Raw genomic sequence first — 16,683 nt, 5'->3', positions numbered from 1 at the left:
AGAGTGAGAGTTGGGGAAAGATATTAGCGTGGGAGATGATGGGAAATTAGAGTGAATTCAAATAACTGTGAAACCACAGTGACCGTTCATTTCTGCCTCACACCAAGAGAACCTAAGCATCTGTCTACAGATCCCAGAGCAGCAATACTGTCCGAATGGGCACGTCAAGAGAGGAATTAAGTCATGCATAACAAACTTCACATCTGAGCCTATATTCTGCCACATGAAGATGAAGTTATAAAATATATTATGTTGTGTTCATTTGTGCTACTGGACTATATTGTAAGATAATTACTACTGTGTTGTCCATTACCTCAAAATGCTTAAAACAGATATATTTCCTCTTTTATGCACATAAAACTCATTTAAACCATCCAATGGTTATGAACAACAGGATATTGGTGCTGCACACCTGATCTATATACATAATAAATTATATATTAATTATACAACAGGGCTGTTTAATGCTTTATTCTGATTGGTTAAGAAATGTTTCACAGCTATGCATTATTTTTCGATAAATGCACAACTAACCGTCAAATGCCTTATAAACACCAGAGCAATGTCTGTGGTAACCATGGTATCAGGTCAGGAGAAATATTTTACTCATGTGACGCTAACCTTGAACAGTTGTATGTCTAGTCGGTTATTCTAGCGGAATAACCAATTCTGGTTCTTGAGTTATTCCGGTCCGATTTGTGTCGTGCCGCATTACCATCTTGGGTTTGCATTATTTCCGAATAATTCAACAGCCCGTCGTCAATTATGTCATCAAATCACTTTTCCCCTACAAGAGTTTTTTTTATTACTGTAATTACCAGACATGGAAAAGTGAAGAAGAAATTTTTTTTACAAAGTCAATTACAATTTCTATAGCAAATATGAACAAATTGAATATTTGCTATTCAATACTGTCATTCCAGTGTTTCCCACAGACTTGCAGCTTATTTGTGGTGGGACATCCAACCAGGCGGATGGGTGAATAATGGGTTTCGGATGCGAAGTTAAAAAATGCTGTGCATGCTGCCACATATGTCTGCGTGTGTGCACGGCATTTTTGTAACTTTGTGTGCGACTCTGCTTTCGAAAATGAGAATGCAAAGAATAAGCGTCACGGCTTAAATGCGCAGCGTCAACTGATGGGTGTTAGTACAGAACCTATCATGTGAGAGATAGGTAGTGGAAAAACGCTATGTGCAGAAATCTATTTGTGGCGGTCAATTTTGTCTGTTTTAATCTTAAATGTATGGGAAACACTGAGGTCATACCACACTTGAATTTTGTTCACAAAGATGAAACCCTACTTCAGAAAATTTTGTGTGTGCCTATGAATGTAAGTAAATAAAACACTTATGTCTTATGTGACCACACCTTCATTTGGTGCTTTCTCTCACACACACTGTATTGCCATCAACAGACAAATCCCACAGAGAAAAGGAAACGAGTGGGCAATGAATGGACACAGGATAAGTGTCAGATTTTCCAGGTCTTCAATCTCTCATGGCCTACACAAAACGGTATTTCATTCTTGATTCTCATGGTTTATTGAAAGCAGAAGCATATAGGCCAGAATGTAAGGGGCAGCGAGTTCACACATTAAAAACAAAGCATGTAAGCATGCACTGGAGGCATCAAACAATAATTGTATACTAACATACTATTATTAACACTTCTGCAGTACATTTTTTGCATATTGCATGCATAATGCAAATTTATATGATCAAACTGCCAAAAAGAAATTATAATCCTGTTTACTTCCATAATGAAAACATGGTGAGATCAAAACATTGCATGATAAGTTTGAAATGCTTACCTGGATTTTACCTGTCTTGTGACAAAATTTGCACATGACAACTAGTCATTATACATGCAAGAACCAATTAGATCAAACGTTATGGAAGTGCTACCACATTTGAATTTACCACGCTGATCCGTACAGAGCCATTCTTCTTCCTTCAAACACGTTTAGTGGAATTATGACCAAAAGGTTCTATATTGGTCTCATCTGACCACATGACTTTCTCCCATGACTCTTCTGGGTCATCCAAATGGTAATTTTCCAAATTTAAGACGGGCCTGAACATGTGCTGGTTTAAGCAGGGGAACCTTCCGTGCCATGCATGATTTCAAACCATGACGTCTTGGTGTATTACCAACAGTAACCTTGAAAAAGTGGTCCCAGCTCTTTTCAGGTCATTGACCAGCTCATCCCGTGTAGTTCTGGGCTGATTTCTCACCTTTCTTAGGATCATTGAGACCCCACGAGGTGAGATCTTGCATGGAGCCCAAGTCCGAGGGAGATTGACAATCATGTTTAGCTTCTGCCATTTTCTAATGATTGCTCCAACATTGGACCTTTTTTCACCAAGCTGCTTGGCAATTTTCCCCGTAGCCCTTTCCAGCCTTGTGGAGGTGTACAATTTTGTCTCTAGTGTCTTTGGACAGCTCTTTGGTCTTGACCATGTTAGTAGTTGGATTCTTACTGATTGTATGTGGTGGACAGGTGTCTTTATGCAGCTAACAGGTGCATCTAATTTAGGATAATAAATGGAGTGGAGGTGGACATTTTAAAGGCAGACTAACAAGTCTATGAGGGTCAGAATTCTAGCTGATAGACAGGTGTTCAAATGCTTATTTGCAGCTGTATCATACAAATAAATTGTTTAAAAAAATCATACATTGTGATTTCTGGTTATTTTTTTAGATTATGTCTCTCACAGTGGACATGCACCTACAATGATAATTTCAGACTCCTCCATTATTTCTAAGTGGGAGAACTTGTACATATATGTGTATATATATATGGAATGGCACAAGCGTGATTAAAATATGAATTTTTTAATTTGGGGTGAACTGTTACTTAAAGATGTGTGGCGAAAGGAGCCAGTGTGCTTTATGCAGCGTGTTAAACAGAGAACAAAGCGAAGTTTTAATGGTCCAACATAAAAAATCCTTTCCCTCGAGCAGCACATTGCGCAGTCTCACAAACAAGCACTCGCACAGTAAAACACACGCAGCTGCTTGTCAAATGGAAACGTTGTGTGCCATGGGTCAAGGCTGGATTCAGACTGTTAACAGATCCTGCCCTGGCATCTCTCCTACACTTCCTGCATGTAAACAGTGTTGGGATCACTAAAGGCAAACACACACAGCGCTCAGTTACCTTTGCTGCTTTGCTGTTTCTTGACGGCGGCGGCCGTGTCCTCGGACAGAGCCAGACGTCTGAGCACGTCCGCCAGCGCGGCCTTCATCACCGTCAGCTCATCCTCCTGCTGTTGAACCCGCAGCTCCAGGGACGACAGGCGATCCTGCACGTCCGACGTGCTCGCGGCAGATATACTGTCATCTGAGATCAAAGAGAGACAGAAATAGTTTACAAACTTTACATTCAAATACAATATAGCAAATATGCACCAATATAGACATTAAGACATAAATGAGTGTAAACAGGATCATGAGATCAAAAATGTGTAATAGAGCAGCACAAAGGTTGTGTGTTTGATTCCCAGAGGACACACGTACAACATAATCTATATCACACTGTATGTTGCTTTGAATACAAACCATTGCCAAATGCGTAAATGTACATGTAAATGCTTTTCATCACCACAGAGGAATCTGAGAATATAAGTGTGGACATCTGGAGGGGCATTTGATTCTCAGTACTGTAGTACAGCAGCCGGCTGCCAGACGTGACTGTGGTTGGGGTTTTGATTTCTGGACCGGGTCCCTGAACGAGGGGGCCCTGCATTCTGAGTTGTGGTAAGCTAAAGGCCATAAATACCATATCCTTAAAAAACTTAAACCCTCATACACACCAACACATCTCTGATCCAAGCTTGAATCTAGATCGTAAGACAGACTTATACAATCATACATTCATGTCTTGAAAAATCTGCAAGTTCCCCAAATAGTCCTAATGAGCAAGAGATAAGAGTGACTCCAGTCTTAAGGTCACAATGATGCGTAGGGGGAGCGTCAAAAATGCACTGTCTGGCACACACTCGAACTACTTATGAAACACACACCACACTATAGTAGACTCAGAAAGTTGGTAAATACATCAATGACTGAACAAAGGGGCTTTCTTTGGACCCTAACCCAAAATACATTAGACATGAAGCAAACCACATCATATCAAACCAAATATGCGTTTCACAATGATTTGCGATAACTTAATAATTTAAAACCTTTAAAAAGTACTGTATGGTCGAAGTTTTAAGTTGATGCAGATGGCAGAGAGACTGTAAAGACCGAGCGAGTGATGCTTTCTCCCCCCCAAAAAAGTGAAACATATATGCTGGATAAATTGTTATATATTTTATTAGAATTTAAAATGATTTTTACAAAAAACAAACCATTATCATGCAGCAAATATTGCATTTTTTATGCATTTTTATCACAGTGTTGTGCGGGCAGCACAGTGGCTTAGTGGGTATCACTGTTGCCTATATGGGCAAAATCATAATCACAATTATTCTGGTAAAAATTATAATCATGATTATCTAACACGATTACTCAGTAACTTTGAAATCATGCATTTATTTAACCTTTTTAAGTGTTGCAATAGGCTACATGTGTCAAAGCGTGTGGTGACTTGTAAGTGCCTTACAAACACAACGGCCCAGCAGTACGCAATTTTTATTTTAATTGCACAATAATGGTTTTACCTCGATTATCTTTGTAATTGTTTGAATCAAAAATCGAAACTGAAAATAAAAAACGATTAATTGCACAGCCCTACTGTTGTCTTACAGCAAGAAGGTTCCCGATTCAAGCCCTGGCTAGGTCAGGTGGACTTTCTGTGTGAAGATTGCATGTTGTCCCTGTGTACCTCCAGGTACCTCCCACAGGCCAAAATCATGCAGTTTAGGTGAACCGGAGACATCAAATTGCCATTTCCCTTAACGTGTGTGTGGATTAACTTCTGTATGGATCTCACTATGCCATGGGGTTTTCAAACTGTGGGTCGAGACCCACTTGTGGGTCGTAAGGTTGGTCGTGCAAAGTTGAGATGAATGACACAGAAACAGTTTAGTCCAACTAATGACTAGCAATAACAATGATTTTGATATGATATCATAAGGTAGTTTGAAAGTGCATATAAGCTTACATTTCATTAATAAAATTACAAGAAAAATGACATATCATATTTCCATTTTAAAATATGTTGGTGGGTCCCGGGATAGATTATACCCATTAGACCCAACTGGGTCGTGAAATGAAAACTTTGGGAACCCCTGCCATAAACATAGATCCTGGAATGGCGTTAGGAATAAATAAACAAACAAAAACTTTACCATCAGGTTTGCCTGATTATGGCAAAAAAGGGCAAATTTTATTGTTATACCTCTTTTAGATGTTGTTTTCCATGTAAAACTTATCAATGCACTTACAGTTCAAACAAAATCAATAGAAGATGATAATGAGAGGATAAATGATGCATTATAACATACAAGTGTTCAAGGTTTTGGGTCACGCGAGTAAACTGTTTACACCTTACAAACTGTTTGATCTAAAAGTGCATGCTTAAATGTTTGAAATTAGTTTTGTAGACAAAATATATAACCTTGCAAACATATTATTAGTTTAATTCATTAACTCAAATAAAACTTACGTTTTTGTAATAAAAATGTTTTTGAAATGAATGACTTTCATATTAAATAATGAATAATAAGGCAGCCAGTCTAAAATAGCTGGAAACTATTTCAGTATTGTTTGAAAAGAAACCCAGACTGAGACCTCAAAAAATGCCAAGAGAACATTTTAACATATTAAAGCGTGACCACACTGAAGACATAACAAACTAAAATATTACAAGGTTTGCTTTATTTTGGATTGTATTACCATTACTAAACTTAAATTTTACCCTAAAATGTGGTAACACTCAGATACAACCTGTAAACTAGACAACTATCCAGTGCAAAACTGGGAGCAACACTTATGTTAGGGGTCTGTTTGGACTATCACTGTTACGGTGCATATGACTAAATAAAATATGTTTGGCCGCTTTAGGGTTGACGGTTCTTGGACGGAGCAAGTAAAGCGGACCAGATTTAAGTGGCAACTCTGCAGGTCACATCCAACTTTAACCTCTTAAGACCTGGATGTCCACATAGGTGGACATCACAATTTTTTGTTGTCTGGACCATATTACTTAATTCTACAGTATGTAACTGGAAGCTGTTGTATACAAACGTAGACAATTACACTGCTTCATGTTTAATGAAAAATATTTGGTTATTATAAGTAGTTATATGGGACCACTATCTGTCAAAATTTGATTGATTTATGACCCCTTTGACAGGGGGCGGGACTATCAATCAAAAGCTGTACAATCTGTCTAGGTTTGAGAATCGTATATCACGGGATTTAGACAGCGAGTACCCGGACCGTGCGTGTTTTACGATGTGTCAATCAGCTCGTTGTTATTCCTGTGTGTGTGTGTGTGTTTTATGTCAAGCCTATGCTGTCATGTTTATTGCTGTCAAAAATAAAGTTTATAGTTTTAGACTGTCCAGGTTCTGTCACTTTTTATGACCGCGGTCTCTCTTTTCCCATCCGTACTCACCAGCCTTAGCCCCCACTGCGTATCTCACAGAGGGGTCCGGTGTTCAGCGGACCTGTGTGCTGATTTAGACGAAAATCTGTATATTTTAAACTAAATAAAATTTTAGCCGCTTCATGAGATCCGTGAGTCTTTTCACGACCCCTGCTCACTATGTTCAGGCGTATTAAAGCTTGATCACCGGTGGTGATAGAGAACGAGCCGAGTGCGCGTTCATATCTGTCGTTTTAAAATAAACGTAATAAATGTAATTCTGTCCGCTGCTGCAAAACAAAGATCCACCTTAGATCCAGGGGTTTCCCGAACCAAGTCTCCGATCAAAACACGTGAACGCGCGCACCGACGGCGACAGAGAACCTACGCCGATGCGCACCCATATCTGACCTTAATAAACTTTTAAATATTTTAATACGTTTTCATCCCATCTTCAGGGTTTGTTTTTATTAATGTCTACTTAAAACCATGTGTGAATATGTGTATATTATACAACGAATCTTATCATGTATGTTCTGACAAAATAAAGCATTATTTTAGATTTTAGGTGGTGCGGACACATATTTATGGCAAATACTGTTGAATATAAACGTTCGTTTTGTCAAAAGTTTCTTTAAAGTCAATAAGGAATCAAACATTTTAGATGTATATGGTTAAACTTAAATCTGATATTTTCTATTGGTCTATTTCTTTAGTATCTGATCAGACACAATGTTTCAGAAGCTGATTTGTGAGGGTCTGTGTGCGTGTGAGATAATTCACAGCAGGGGCGGATTGTAAACTAGTTAGAGACTTTTAAAACCGTGATGGTAAAATGTAATACGGTCCACTCTGAAGAAAAGTAAAGTTTTATTTTAGATTTAGGGAATTCTTGAACCAAGTCTCTGATTAAAACTTTTGAGTGTAACATCACAAATATTTAATATATTCCGTATACGTGTATAGTTTAACCATTCCCTTATGCCATAACCTTAGGCGCCGTCAATACTTCTTTCTTTAGACTAAAGGAAATTTATTTTAACCTAAATAAAAGTTTATTCGCATCACGAAGTCCGTGAGTCTTTTCTAAAGGTCGATCACCGGCGGTGACAGAGAACGCGTCGGATGTACGTTCATATATTTCGTTAAGAAACTTTTAAACGATTAAAGACATATTCATAGCATCTTCAGGGTTTGTTTTTATTATTGGCTTCTTAAAACCATGTGTGAATATGTGTATATTATAACGAATCTTATATTTGTCTGCTCTGACAAAAATAAAGTATTATTTTAGACTTTAAGTGAAGTGGCAGCGCGTATTTTATAGCCTACTGTTTAATATAAACGTTTGTTTTATCAAAAGTTTCTTTAAAGTCACGCAAAAATCAAACATTTTAGATGTATATGGTTAAACTTAAATCTGATATTATCTATTTAACTATTTTTCTGATCAGTCAACGTTCACAAGCTGCTCTCATGACCGTGTGTGTGTGTGTGTGTGTGTGTGTGTGTGTGTGTGTGTGTGTGTGTGTGTGTGTGTGTGTGTGTGTGTGTGTGTGTGTGTGTGTGTGTGTGTGTGTCAGCGAGGCAATTCACAGCAGGGGTGGATTGTAAAGTAGTTAGAGTCTTTTAAAACCATGGTGGTAATAATGTAATACTGTCACTCTGACAAAAAGTAAAAGATTTATTTTAGATTTTATAGCAAACACTGCAGGATCTAAAAGTTTGTAACATCACAAATTTATTTAATGAAATATTCAGTACATGTATAGCAATGAATTGTACCAAAACCACCAGAGGCCGACAATTCTTTAGACCAAAGTCTATTTATTTTAAACTAAATAAAAGTTTAATCGAGATCCGTGTATCTGTTCATGTACAGCATACTGTTCATGCATTAAAGATCGAGTCCCCGGTGGGTATAACAGAGAACACCCGTGGATGCGCGTTCATATCTGCCGTTTTAAAATAAACTTAATAAATATAATTCTGTCCGCTCTGACAAAATAAGGTTTTATTTTAGATTTAGGGGTTTCTTTAAACAAGTCTGTGATTAAAACATGTTCAGCAATGCGCGCACCGACGGCGACAGAGAACCTACGCCGATGCGCTCTTATATCTGTCGTTAAGAAACTTTTAAACGTTTTAAGACATTTAAGCCCCTCTTGTGGTTTGAATTCATTAATGTCACCTAACATCCGAGTGTGTACATGTGTATTTACGATAAATGTAACACGATACGCATTGTCAAAATAAAAGGTTTCCTGAACATGGTATTCCAGTGCGTGTTTTTTGTCTCGCGAGTGCTCGTCATATTTATTGATGTGAAAAAAGTTTGATGTCTAAGACGTTCAGTTTCTGGACGGTTGGTTTTTACCAGCGGTCTCTCATTCTCACCACCCGTTATCACCCACCCAGTAGACCCTAGTGTGTCTGAACAGCGGTGGTGTTCAGCGGCCCGTATTGTTCCTAAAACTCCGTGTTGGTAAAATAAGTGTAATACAGCCGTTGACAAAAAGTAAAAGGTTTATTTTAGATTTAAGGTGGTCCACCAGCGCCTTTATGGCAAACACTTCAGGTTCTAAAAGTTTGTAACACCAAGAATTTGTTTAATGAAATATACAGTACATGTATAAGCAATGCCCCCGAGTCCATAATCTCCGGACGGGATCGCCAATACTCTTTTCTTTAGACTAAAGGGTATTTATTTTAACATAAATAAAAGTTTATTTGCATCACGAACGCCGAGAAACTGTTCATGCACCGCAATCTATTGTTCACGCGCATTAAAGGTCGATCACCGGTGATGACCAGAGAACGAACCGGGTGTGTGTTCATATAAACTTAATAAATGTAATTCTGTCCGCACTGGCAAAATAAAAGTTTATTTTAGATTTAGCCATTTCTTTAACCAAGTCTCTGATTAAAACAAGTTACTTTTGCTTAGGGCAATAGGCACATGCACACACATATCTGTGGTATTAAAAATAAGGTTTTTAAAGTTTAAGAAATTTAAACATTTGAAAAAAATCAAACATTTTAGAGGTGTCTGAGTAAACTTATATCTAATGTCATATGAGCCGTACCGTGTAGCGTTCGTGTCTGTGTGCGTGTCCGTGTCAGTTTATGTATGTGTGTCATGCAATCGTAGAGTAGGGCGTGGGATGTGAGAGACTGTGAGGGTGTGTGCATGTGTGTGTATGTGTGTGTGTGTGTGTGTGTGTGTGTGTGTGTGTGTGTGTGTGTGTGTGTGTGTGTGTGTGTGTGTGTGTGTGTGTGTGTGTGGTGTGTGTGTGTGTGTGTGTGGTTATCACGTGGTGGGGGTCCCAAATGATCAATGGCAGGATTTTTATGTGACGGACAGGCCCTAGGTCAGCCTGTGGGGTTAGATACAACATAGGTTAACATCTATCAACGCATAATAAGCAAACATGAAATTATATTATACCTATGCATTGTTACTGATGTTCCTAGTTTTGTGTATTTTTCTTAAACAAACTTTTGCTTTTCAAACATAGTCAGTCTTCAGACTTTTGTCTTTTCATACATTTGTTCATAGTTTTTCTTCGCTAGCGTCAATTTGTGTTTGAGATTTTTTTTTGTAAACTCATCAGATGTACATACTTGTGTATTTTTCTTAAACTTTTGCTTTTCAAACTTAGTCTTCAGACTTTTGTCTCTTCACACATTTGTTCAAAGTTTTTCTTCGCTAGGGCCAAATCCTGTTTGAGATTTTTTTTTTTGTAAACTCATGCACACGCTTGTGTATTTTTCTTAAACTTTTGCTTTTCAAACTTAGTCAGACTTCAGACTTATGCATACATATGTTCAAAGTTTTTTTCCTCGCTAGTGTCAAATCCTGTTTGAGATTTTTTTGTAAACTCATGTACACGATTGTGTATTTTTCTTAAACAAACTATTGCTTTTCAGGCTTGGTCAGTCTTCGGACTTTTGTCTCTTCGTGCATTGTTCGGGGTTTTTCCTCGCTGGTGTCGGCACGTGTCTGGGATTTTGTAGACTCATGTGCATACTTGTGTGTTTTTCTTGGACTTTTGCTTTTCGGACTTGGTCAGTCTTCGGACTTTTGCGTGCATTTGTTCGGAATTTTTCCTTGCTTGGGTCAAGTCCTGTTTGAGATTTTTTTTTTGTAAACTCATGTACATACTTGTGTATTTTTCTTAAACTTTTGCTTTGCAAACTTAGACACTCTTCAGACTTTTGCCTACATTTGTTCAAAGTTTTTTCTTCGCTAGTGTCAAATCCTGTTTGAGATTTTTTTGTAAACTCATGTACATACTTGTGTATTTTTCTTAAACTTTTGCTTTTCAAACTTAGTCTTCAGACTTTTGCATACATTTGTTCAAAGTTTTTCCTCGCTAGTGTCAAATCCTGTTTGAGATTTTTTGTAAACTCATATACACACTTGTGTATTTTTCTTAAACTTTTGCTTTTCAAACATAGTCAGTCTTCAGACTTTTGTCTTTTCATACATTTGTTCATAGTTTTTCTTCGCTAGCGTCAATTTGTGTTTGAGATTTTTTTTTTTGTAAACTCATCAGATGTACATACTTGTGTATTTTTCTTAAACTTTTGCTTTTCAAACTTAGTCTTCAGACTTTTGTCTCTTCACACATTTGTTCAAAGTTTTTCTTCGCTAGGGCCAAATCCTGTTTGAGATTTTTTTTTTGTAAACTCATGCACACGCTTGTGTATTTTTCTTAAACTTTTGCTTTTCAAACTTAGTCAGTCTTCAGACTTTTGCATACATTTGTTCAAAGTTTTTCTTCGCTAGTGTCAACCCGTGTCTGAGATTTTGTAAACTCATGTACACACTTGCATATTTTTCTTAAACTTTTGCTTTTCAAACTTAGTCAGTCTTCATACTTTTGCATACATTTGTTCAAAGTTTTTCCTCCGCTTGGGTCAAATCCTGTTTGAGATTTTTTTTTTTGTAAACTCATGTACATACGTGTGTATTTTTCTTAAACTTTTGCTTTTCAAACTTAGTCAGTCTTCAGACTTTTGCATACATTTGTTCAAAGTTTTTCTTCGCTAGTGTCAACCCGTGTCTGAGATTTTGTAAACTCATGTACACACTTGCATATTTTTCTTAAACTTTTGCTTTTCAAACTTAGTCAGTCTTCATACTTTTGCATACATTTGTTCAAAGTTTTTCCTCCGCTTGGGTCAAATCCTGTTTGAGATTTTTTTTTTTGTAAACTCATGTACATACGTGTGTATTTTTCTTAAACTTTTGCTTTTCAAACTTAGTCAGTCTTCAGACTTTTGCATACATTTGTTCAAAGTTTTTCTTCGCTAGTGTCAAATCCTGTTTGAGATTTTTTGTAAACTCATGTACACACTTGTGTATTTTTCTTAAACTTTTGCTTTTCAAACTTAGTCAGTCTTCAGACTCTTGTCTCTTCACACATTTGTTCAAAGTTTTTCTTCGCTAGTGTCAAATCCTGTTTGAGATTTTTTTGTAAACTCATGTACACGCTTGTGTATTTTTCTTAAACTTTTGCTTTTCAAACTTAGTCAGTCTTCATACTTATGCATACATTTGTTCAAAGTTTTTCCTCGCTAGTGTCAAATCCTGTTTGAGATTTTTTTGTAAACTCATGTACACGCTTGTGTATTTTTCTTAAACTTTTGCTTTTCAAACTTGGGCAGTCTTCAGACTTGTTCTTAGTTCTATCTGCTCAGACAATATTTTGCTTTCATCAATCGTCTTGCTTTCTTTGTAAGCGACATCATATATCTGTGATGGTTTTTGTGAATACAGATTGTTTCATTTCTATAGTTTATGCAACATTTTGGCAAACTCTTAAAATTAGTGCTAGATGATTAAAACAACAACGCAAAGTATGTTTTAGATTTACTTACTAAATCTTTCACGACGAAACAGCGATGATGTACATAACGAAGACTGCAAAATAATAAAGAGTGATTAAATTAAGATGCAAACATCTACAAATTGGCAATGTTTGAAATAGTTTGGACATGTAGCCTTAAAAATGGTACCAATAGATTAAAAACATTGCCAATTTGTAGATGTTTGCATCTTAATTTAATCACTCTTTATTATTTTGCAGTCTTCGTTATGTACATCATCGCTGTTTCGTCGTGAAAGATTTAGTAAGTAAATCTAAAACATACTTTGCGTTGTTGTTTTGATCGTCTGGCACTGATTTTGGGAGTTTGCCGGAATGTTGCATAAACTATAGAAATGAAACAATCTGTATTCACAAAAACCATCACAGATATATGATGTCGCTTACAAAGAAAGCAAGACGATTGATGAAAGCAAAATATTGTCTGAGCAGATAGAACTAAGAACAAGTCTGAAGACTGCCCAAGTTTGAAAAGCAAAAGTTTAAGAAAAATACACAAGCGTGTACATGAGTTTACAAAAAAATCTCAAACAGGATTTGACACTAGCGAGGAAAAACTTTGAACAAATGTATGCATAAGTATGAAGACTGACTAAGTTTGAAAAGCAAAAGTTTAAGAAAAATACACAAGCGTGTACATGAGTTTACAAAAAAATCTCAAACAGGATTTGACACTAGCGAAGAAAAACTTTGAACAAATGTGTGAAGAGACAAGAGTCTGAAGACTGACTAAGTTTGAAAAGCAAAAGTTTAAGAAAAATACACAAGTGTGTACATGAGTTTACAAAAAATCTCAAACAGGATTTGACACTAGCGAAGAAAAACTTTGAACAAATGTATGCAAAAGTCTGAAGACTGACTAAGTTTGAAAAGCAAAAGTTTAAGAAAAATACACACGTATGTACATGAGTTTACAAAAAAAAAGATCTCAAGCAGGATTTGACCCAAGCGGAGGAAAAACTTTGAACAAATGTATGCAAAAGTATGAAGACTGACTAAGTTTGAAAAGCAAAAGTTTAAGAAAAATATGCAAGTGTGTACATGAGTTTACAAAATCTCAGACACGGGTTGACACTAGCGAAGAAAAACTTTGAACAAATGTATGCAAAAGTCTGAAGACTGACTAAGTTTGAAAAGCAAAAGTTTAAGAAAAATACACACGTATGTACATGAGTTTACAAAAAAAGAATCTCAAGCAGGATTTGGCCTAGGCGGAGGAGAAGCTTTGAACAAATGTATGCAAAAGTATGAAGACCGACCAAGCTTGAAAAGCAAAAGTCCAAGAAAAATATGCAAGTGTGTACATGAGTTTACAAAATCTCAGACACGGGTTGACACTAGCGAAGAAAAACTTTGAACAAATGTATGCAAAAGTCTGAAGACTGACTAAGTTTGAAAAGCAAAAGTTCAAGAAAAATACACAAGCGTGTGCATGAGTTTACAAAAAAAAAATCTCAAACAGGATTTGGCCCTAGCGAAGAAAAACTTTGAACAAATGTGTGAAGAGACAAAAGTCTGAAGACTAAGTTTGAAAAGCAAAAGTTTAAGAAAAATACACAAGTATGTACATCTGATGAGTTTACAAAAAAAAAATCTCAAACACAAATTGACGCTAGCGAAGAAAAACTATGAACAAATGTATGAAAAGACAAAAGTCTGAAGACTGACTATGTTTGAAAAGCAAAAGTTTAAGAAAAATACACAAGTGTGTATATGAGTTTACAAAAAATCTCAAACAGGATTTGACACTAGCGAGGAAAAACTTTGAACAAATGTATGCAAAAGTCTGAAGACTAAGTTTGAAAAGCAAAAGTTTAAGAAAAATACACAAGTATGTACATGAGTTTACAAAAAAATCTCAAACAGGATTTGACACTAGCGAAGAAAAAACTTTGAACAAATGTAGGCAAAAGTCTGAAGAGTGTCTAAGTTTGCAAAGCAAAAGTTTAAGAAAAATACACAAGTATGTACATGAGTTTACAAAAAAAAAATCTCAAACAGGATTTGACCCAAGCGAGGAAAAATTTTGAACAAATGTATGCAAAAGTCTGAAGACTGACTAAGTTTGAAAAGCAAAAGTTTAAGAAAAATACACAAGTATGTACATGAGTTTACAAAATCTCAGACACGGGTTGACACTAGCGAAGAAAAACTTTGAACAAATGTATGAAGAGACAAAAGTCTGAAGACTGACTAAGTTTGAAAAGCAATAGTTTGTTTAAGAAAAATACACAATCGTGTACATGAGTTTACAAAAAAATCTCAAACAGGATTTGACACTAGCGAGGAAAAAAACTTTGAACATATGTATGCATAAGTCTGAAGTCTGACTAAGTTTGAAAAGCAAAAGTTTAAGAAAAATACACAAGCGTGTGCATGAGTTTACAAAAAAAAAAATCTCAAACAGGATTTGGCCCTAGCGAAGAAAAACTTTGAACAAATGTGTGAAGAGACAAAAGTCTGAAGACTAAGTTTGAAAAGCAAAAGTTTAAGAAAAATACACAAGTATGTACATCTGATGAGTTTACAAAAAAAAAATCTCAAACACAAATTGACGCTAGCGAAGAAAAACTATGAACAAATGTATGAAAAGACAAAAGTCTGAAGACTGACTATGTTTGAAAAGCAAAAGTTTGTTTAAGAAAAATACACAAAACTAGGAACATCAGTAACAATGCATAGGTATAATATAATTTCATGTTTGCTTATTATGCGTTGATAGATGTTAACCTATGTTGTATCTAACCCCACAGGCTGACCTAGGGCCTGTCCGTCACATAAAAATCCTGCCATTGATCATTTGGGACCCCCACCACGTGATAACCACACCCACACACACACACACCACACACACACACACACACACACACACACACACACACACACACACACACACACACACACACACACACACACACACACACACACACACACACATACACACACATACACACACATACACACACCCTCACAGTCTCTCACATCCCACGCCCTACTCTACGATTGCATGACACACATACATAAACTGACACGGACACGCACACAGACACGAACGCTACACGGTACGGCTCATATGACATTAGATATAAGTTTACTCAGACACCTCTAAAATGTTTGATTTTTTTCAAATGTTTAAATTTCTTAAACTTTAAAAACCTTATTTTTAATACCACAGATATGTGTGTGCATGTGCCTATTGCCCTAAGCAAAAGTAACTTGTTTTAATCAGAGACTTGGTTAAAGAAATGGCTAAATCTAAAATAAACTTTTATTTTGCCAGTGCGGACAGAATTACATTTATTAAGTTTATATGAACACACACCCGGTTCGTTCTCTGGTCATCACCGGTGATCGACCTTTAATGCGCGTGAACAATAGATTGCGGTGCATGAACAGTTTCTCGGCGTTCGTGATGCAAATAAACTTTTATTTATGTTAAAATAAATACCCTTTAGTCTAAAGAAAAGAGTATTGGCGATCCCGTCCGGAGATTATGGACTCGGGGGCATTGCTTATACATGTACTGTATATTTCATTAAACAAATTCTTGGTGTTACAAACTTTTAGAACCTGAAGTGTTTGCCATAAAGGCGCTGGTGGACCACCTTAAATCTAAAATAAACCTTTTACTTTTTGTCAACGGCTGTATTACACTTATTTTACCAACACGGAGTTTTAGGAACAATACGGGCCGCTGAACACCACCGCTGTTCAGACACACTAGGGTCTACTGGGTGGGTGATAACGGGTGGTGAGAATGAGAGACCGCTGGTAAAAACCAACCGTCCAGAAACTGAACGTCTTAGACATCAAACTTTTTTCACATCAATAAATATGACGAGCACTCGCGAGACAAAAAACACGCACTGGAATACCATGTTCAGGAAACCTTTTATTTTGACAATGCGTATCGTGTTACATTTATCGTAAATACACATGTACACACTCGGATGTTAGGTGACATTAATGAATTCAAACCACAAGAGGGGCTTAAATGTCTTAAAACGTTTAAAAGTTTCTTAACGACAGATATAAGAGCGCATCAGCGTAAGTTCTCTGTCGCCGTCGGTGCGCGCATTGCTGAACATGTTTTAATCACAGACTTGTTTAAAGAAACCCCTAAATCTAAAATAAAACCTTATTTTGTCAGAGCGGACAGAATTATATTTATTAAGTTTATTTTAAAACGGCAGATATGAACGCGCATCCACGGGTGTTCTCTGTTATACCCACCGGGGACTCGATCTT

General features: G+C 36.6%; 1 protein-coding gene across 5 annotated transcripts in view; it reads right to left on the bottom strand.

Moving 5' to 3' along the window:
* The window catches only part of LOC129416745 (echinoderm microtubule-associated protein-like 4), a 158,051-nt gene that overhangs the window by 69,291 nt on the left and 72,077 nt on the right, over positions 1-16,683 (bottom strand). For 4 of the 5 annotated variants that reach the window (XR_012372067.1, XM_055171123.2, XM_055171124.2 and 1 more), the window contains exon 2: positions 3,164-3,346. Coding sequence is in view for 4 of the 5 variants with exons in the window: in XM_055171123.2 (XP_055027098.2) it covers positions 3,164-3,346 (183 nt within the window). In the remaining variant the exon portion in view is untranslated. Of the gene's footprint in view, positions 1-3,163; positions 3,349-16,683 lie in introns of all 5 variants that reach the window. The other variant, XM_073872987.1, reaches the window with a different exon arrangement.

The sequence above is a fragment of the Misgurnus anguillicaudatus genome, chromosome 11 (assembly GCF_027580225.2).
Source record: "Misgurnus anguillicaudatus chromosome 11, ASM2758022v2, whole genome shotgun sequence".
NCBI lineage: Eukaryota > Metazoa > Chordata > Actinopteri > Cypriniformes > Cobitidae > Misgurnus > Misgurnus anguillicaudatus.
Note: the sequence above shows the minus strand (reverse complement) of the source record. Positions and strands in the feature narration are given on the sequence as shown.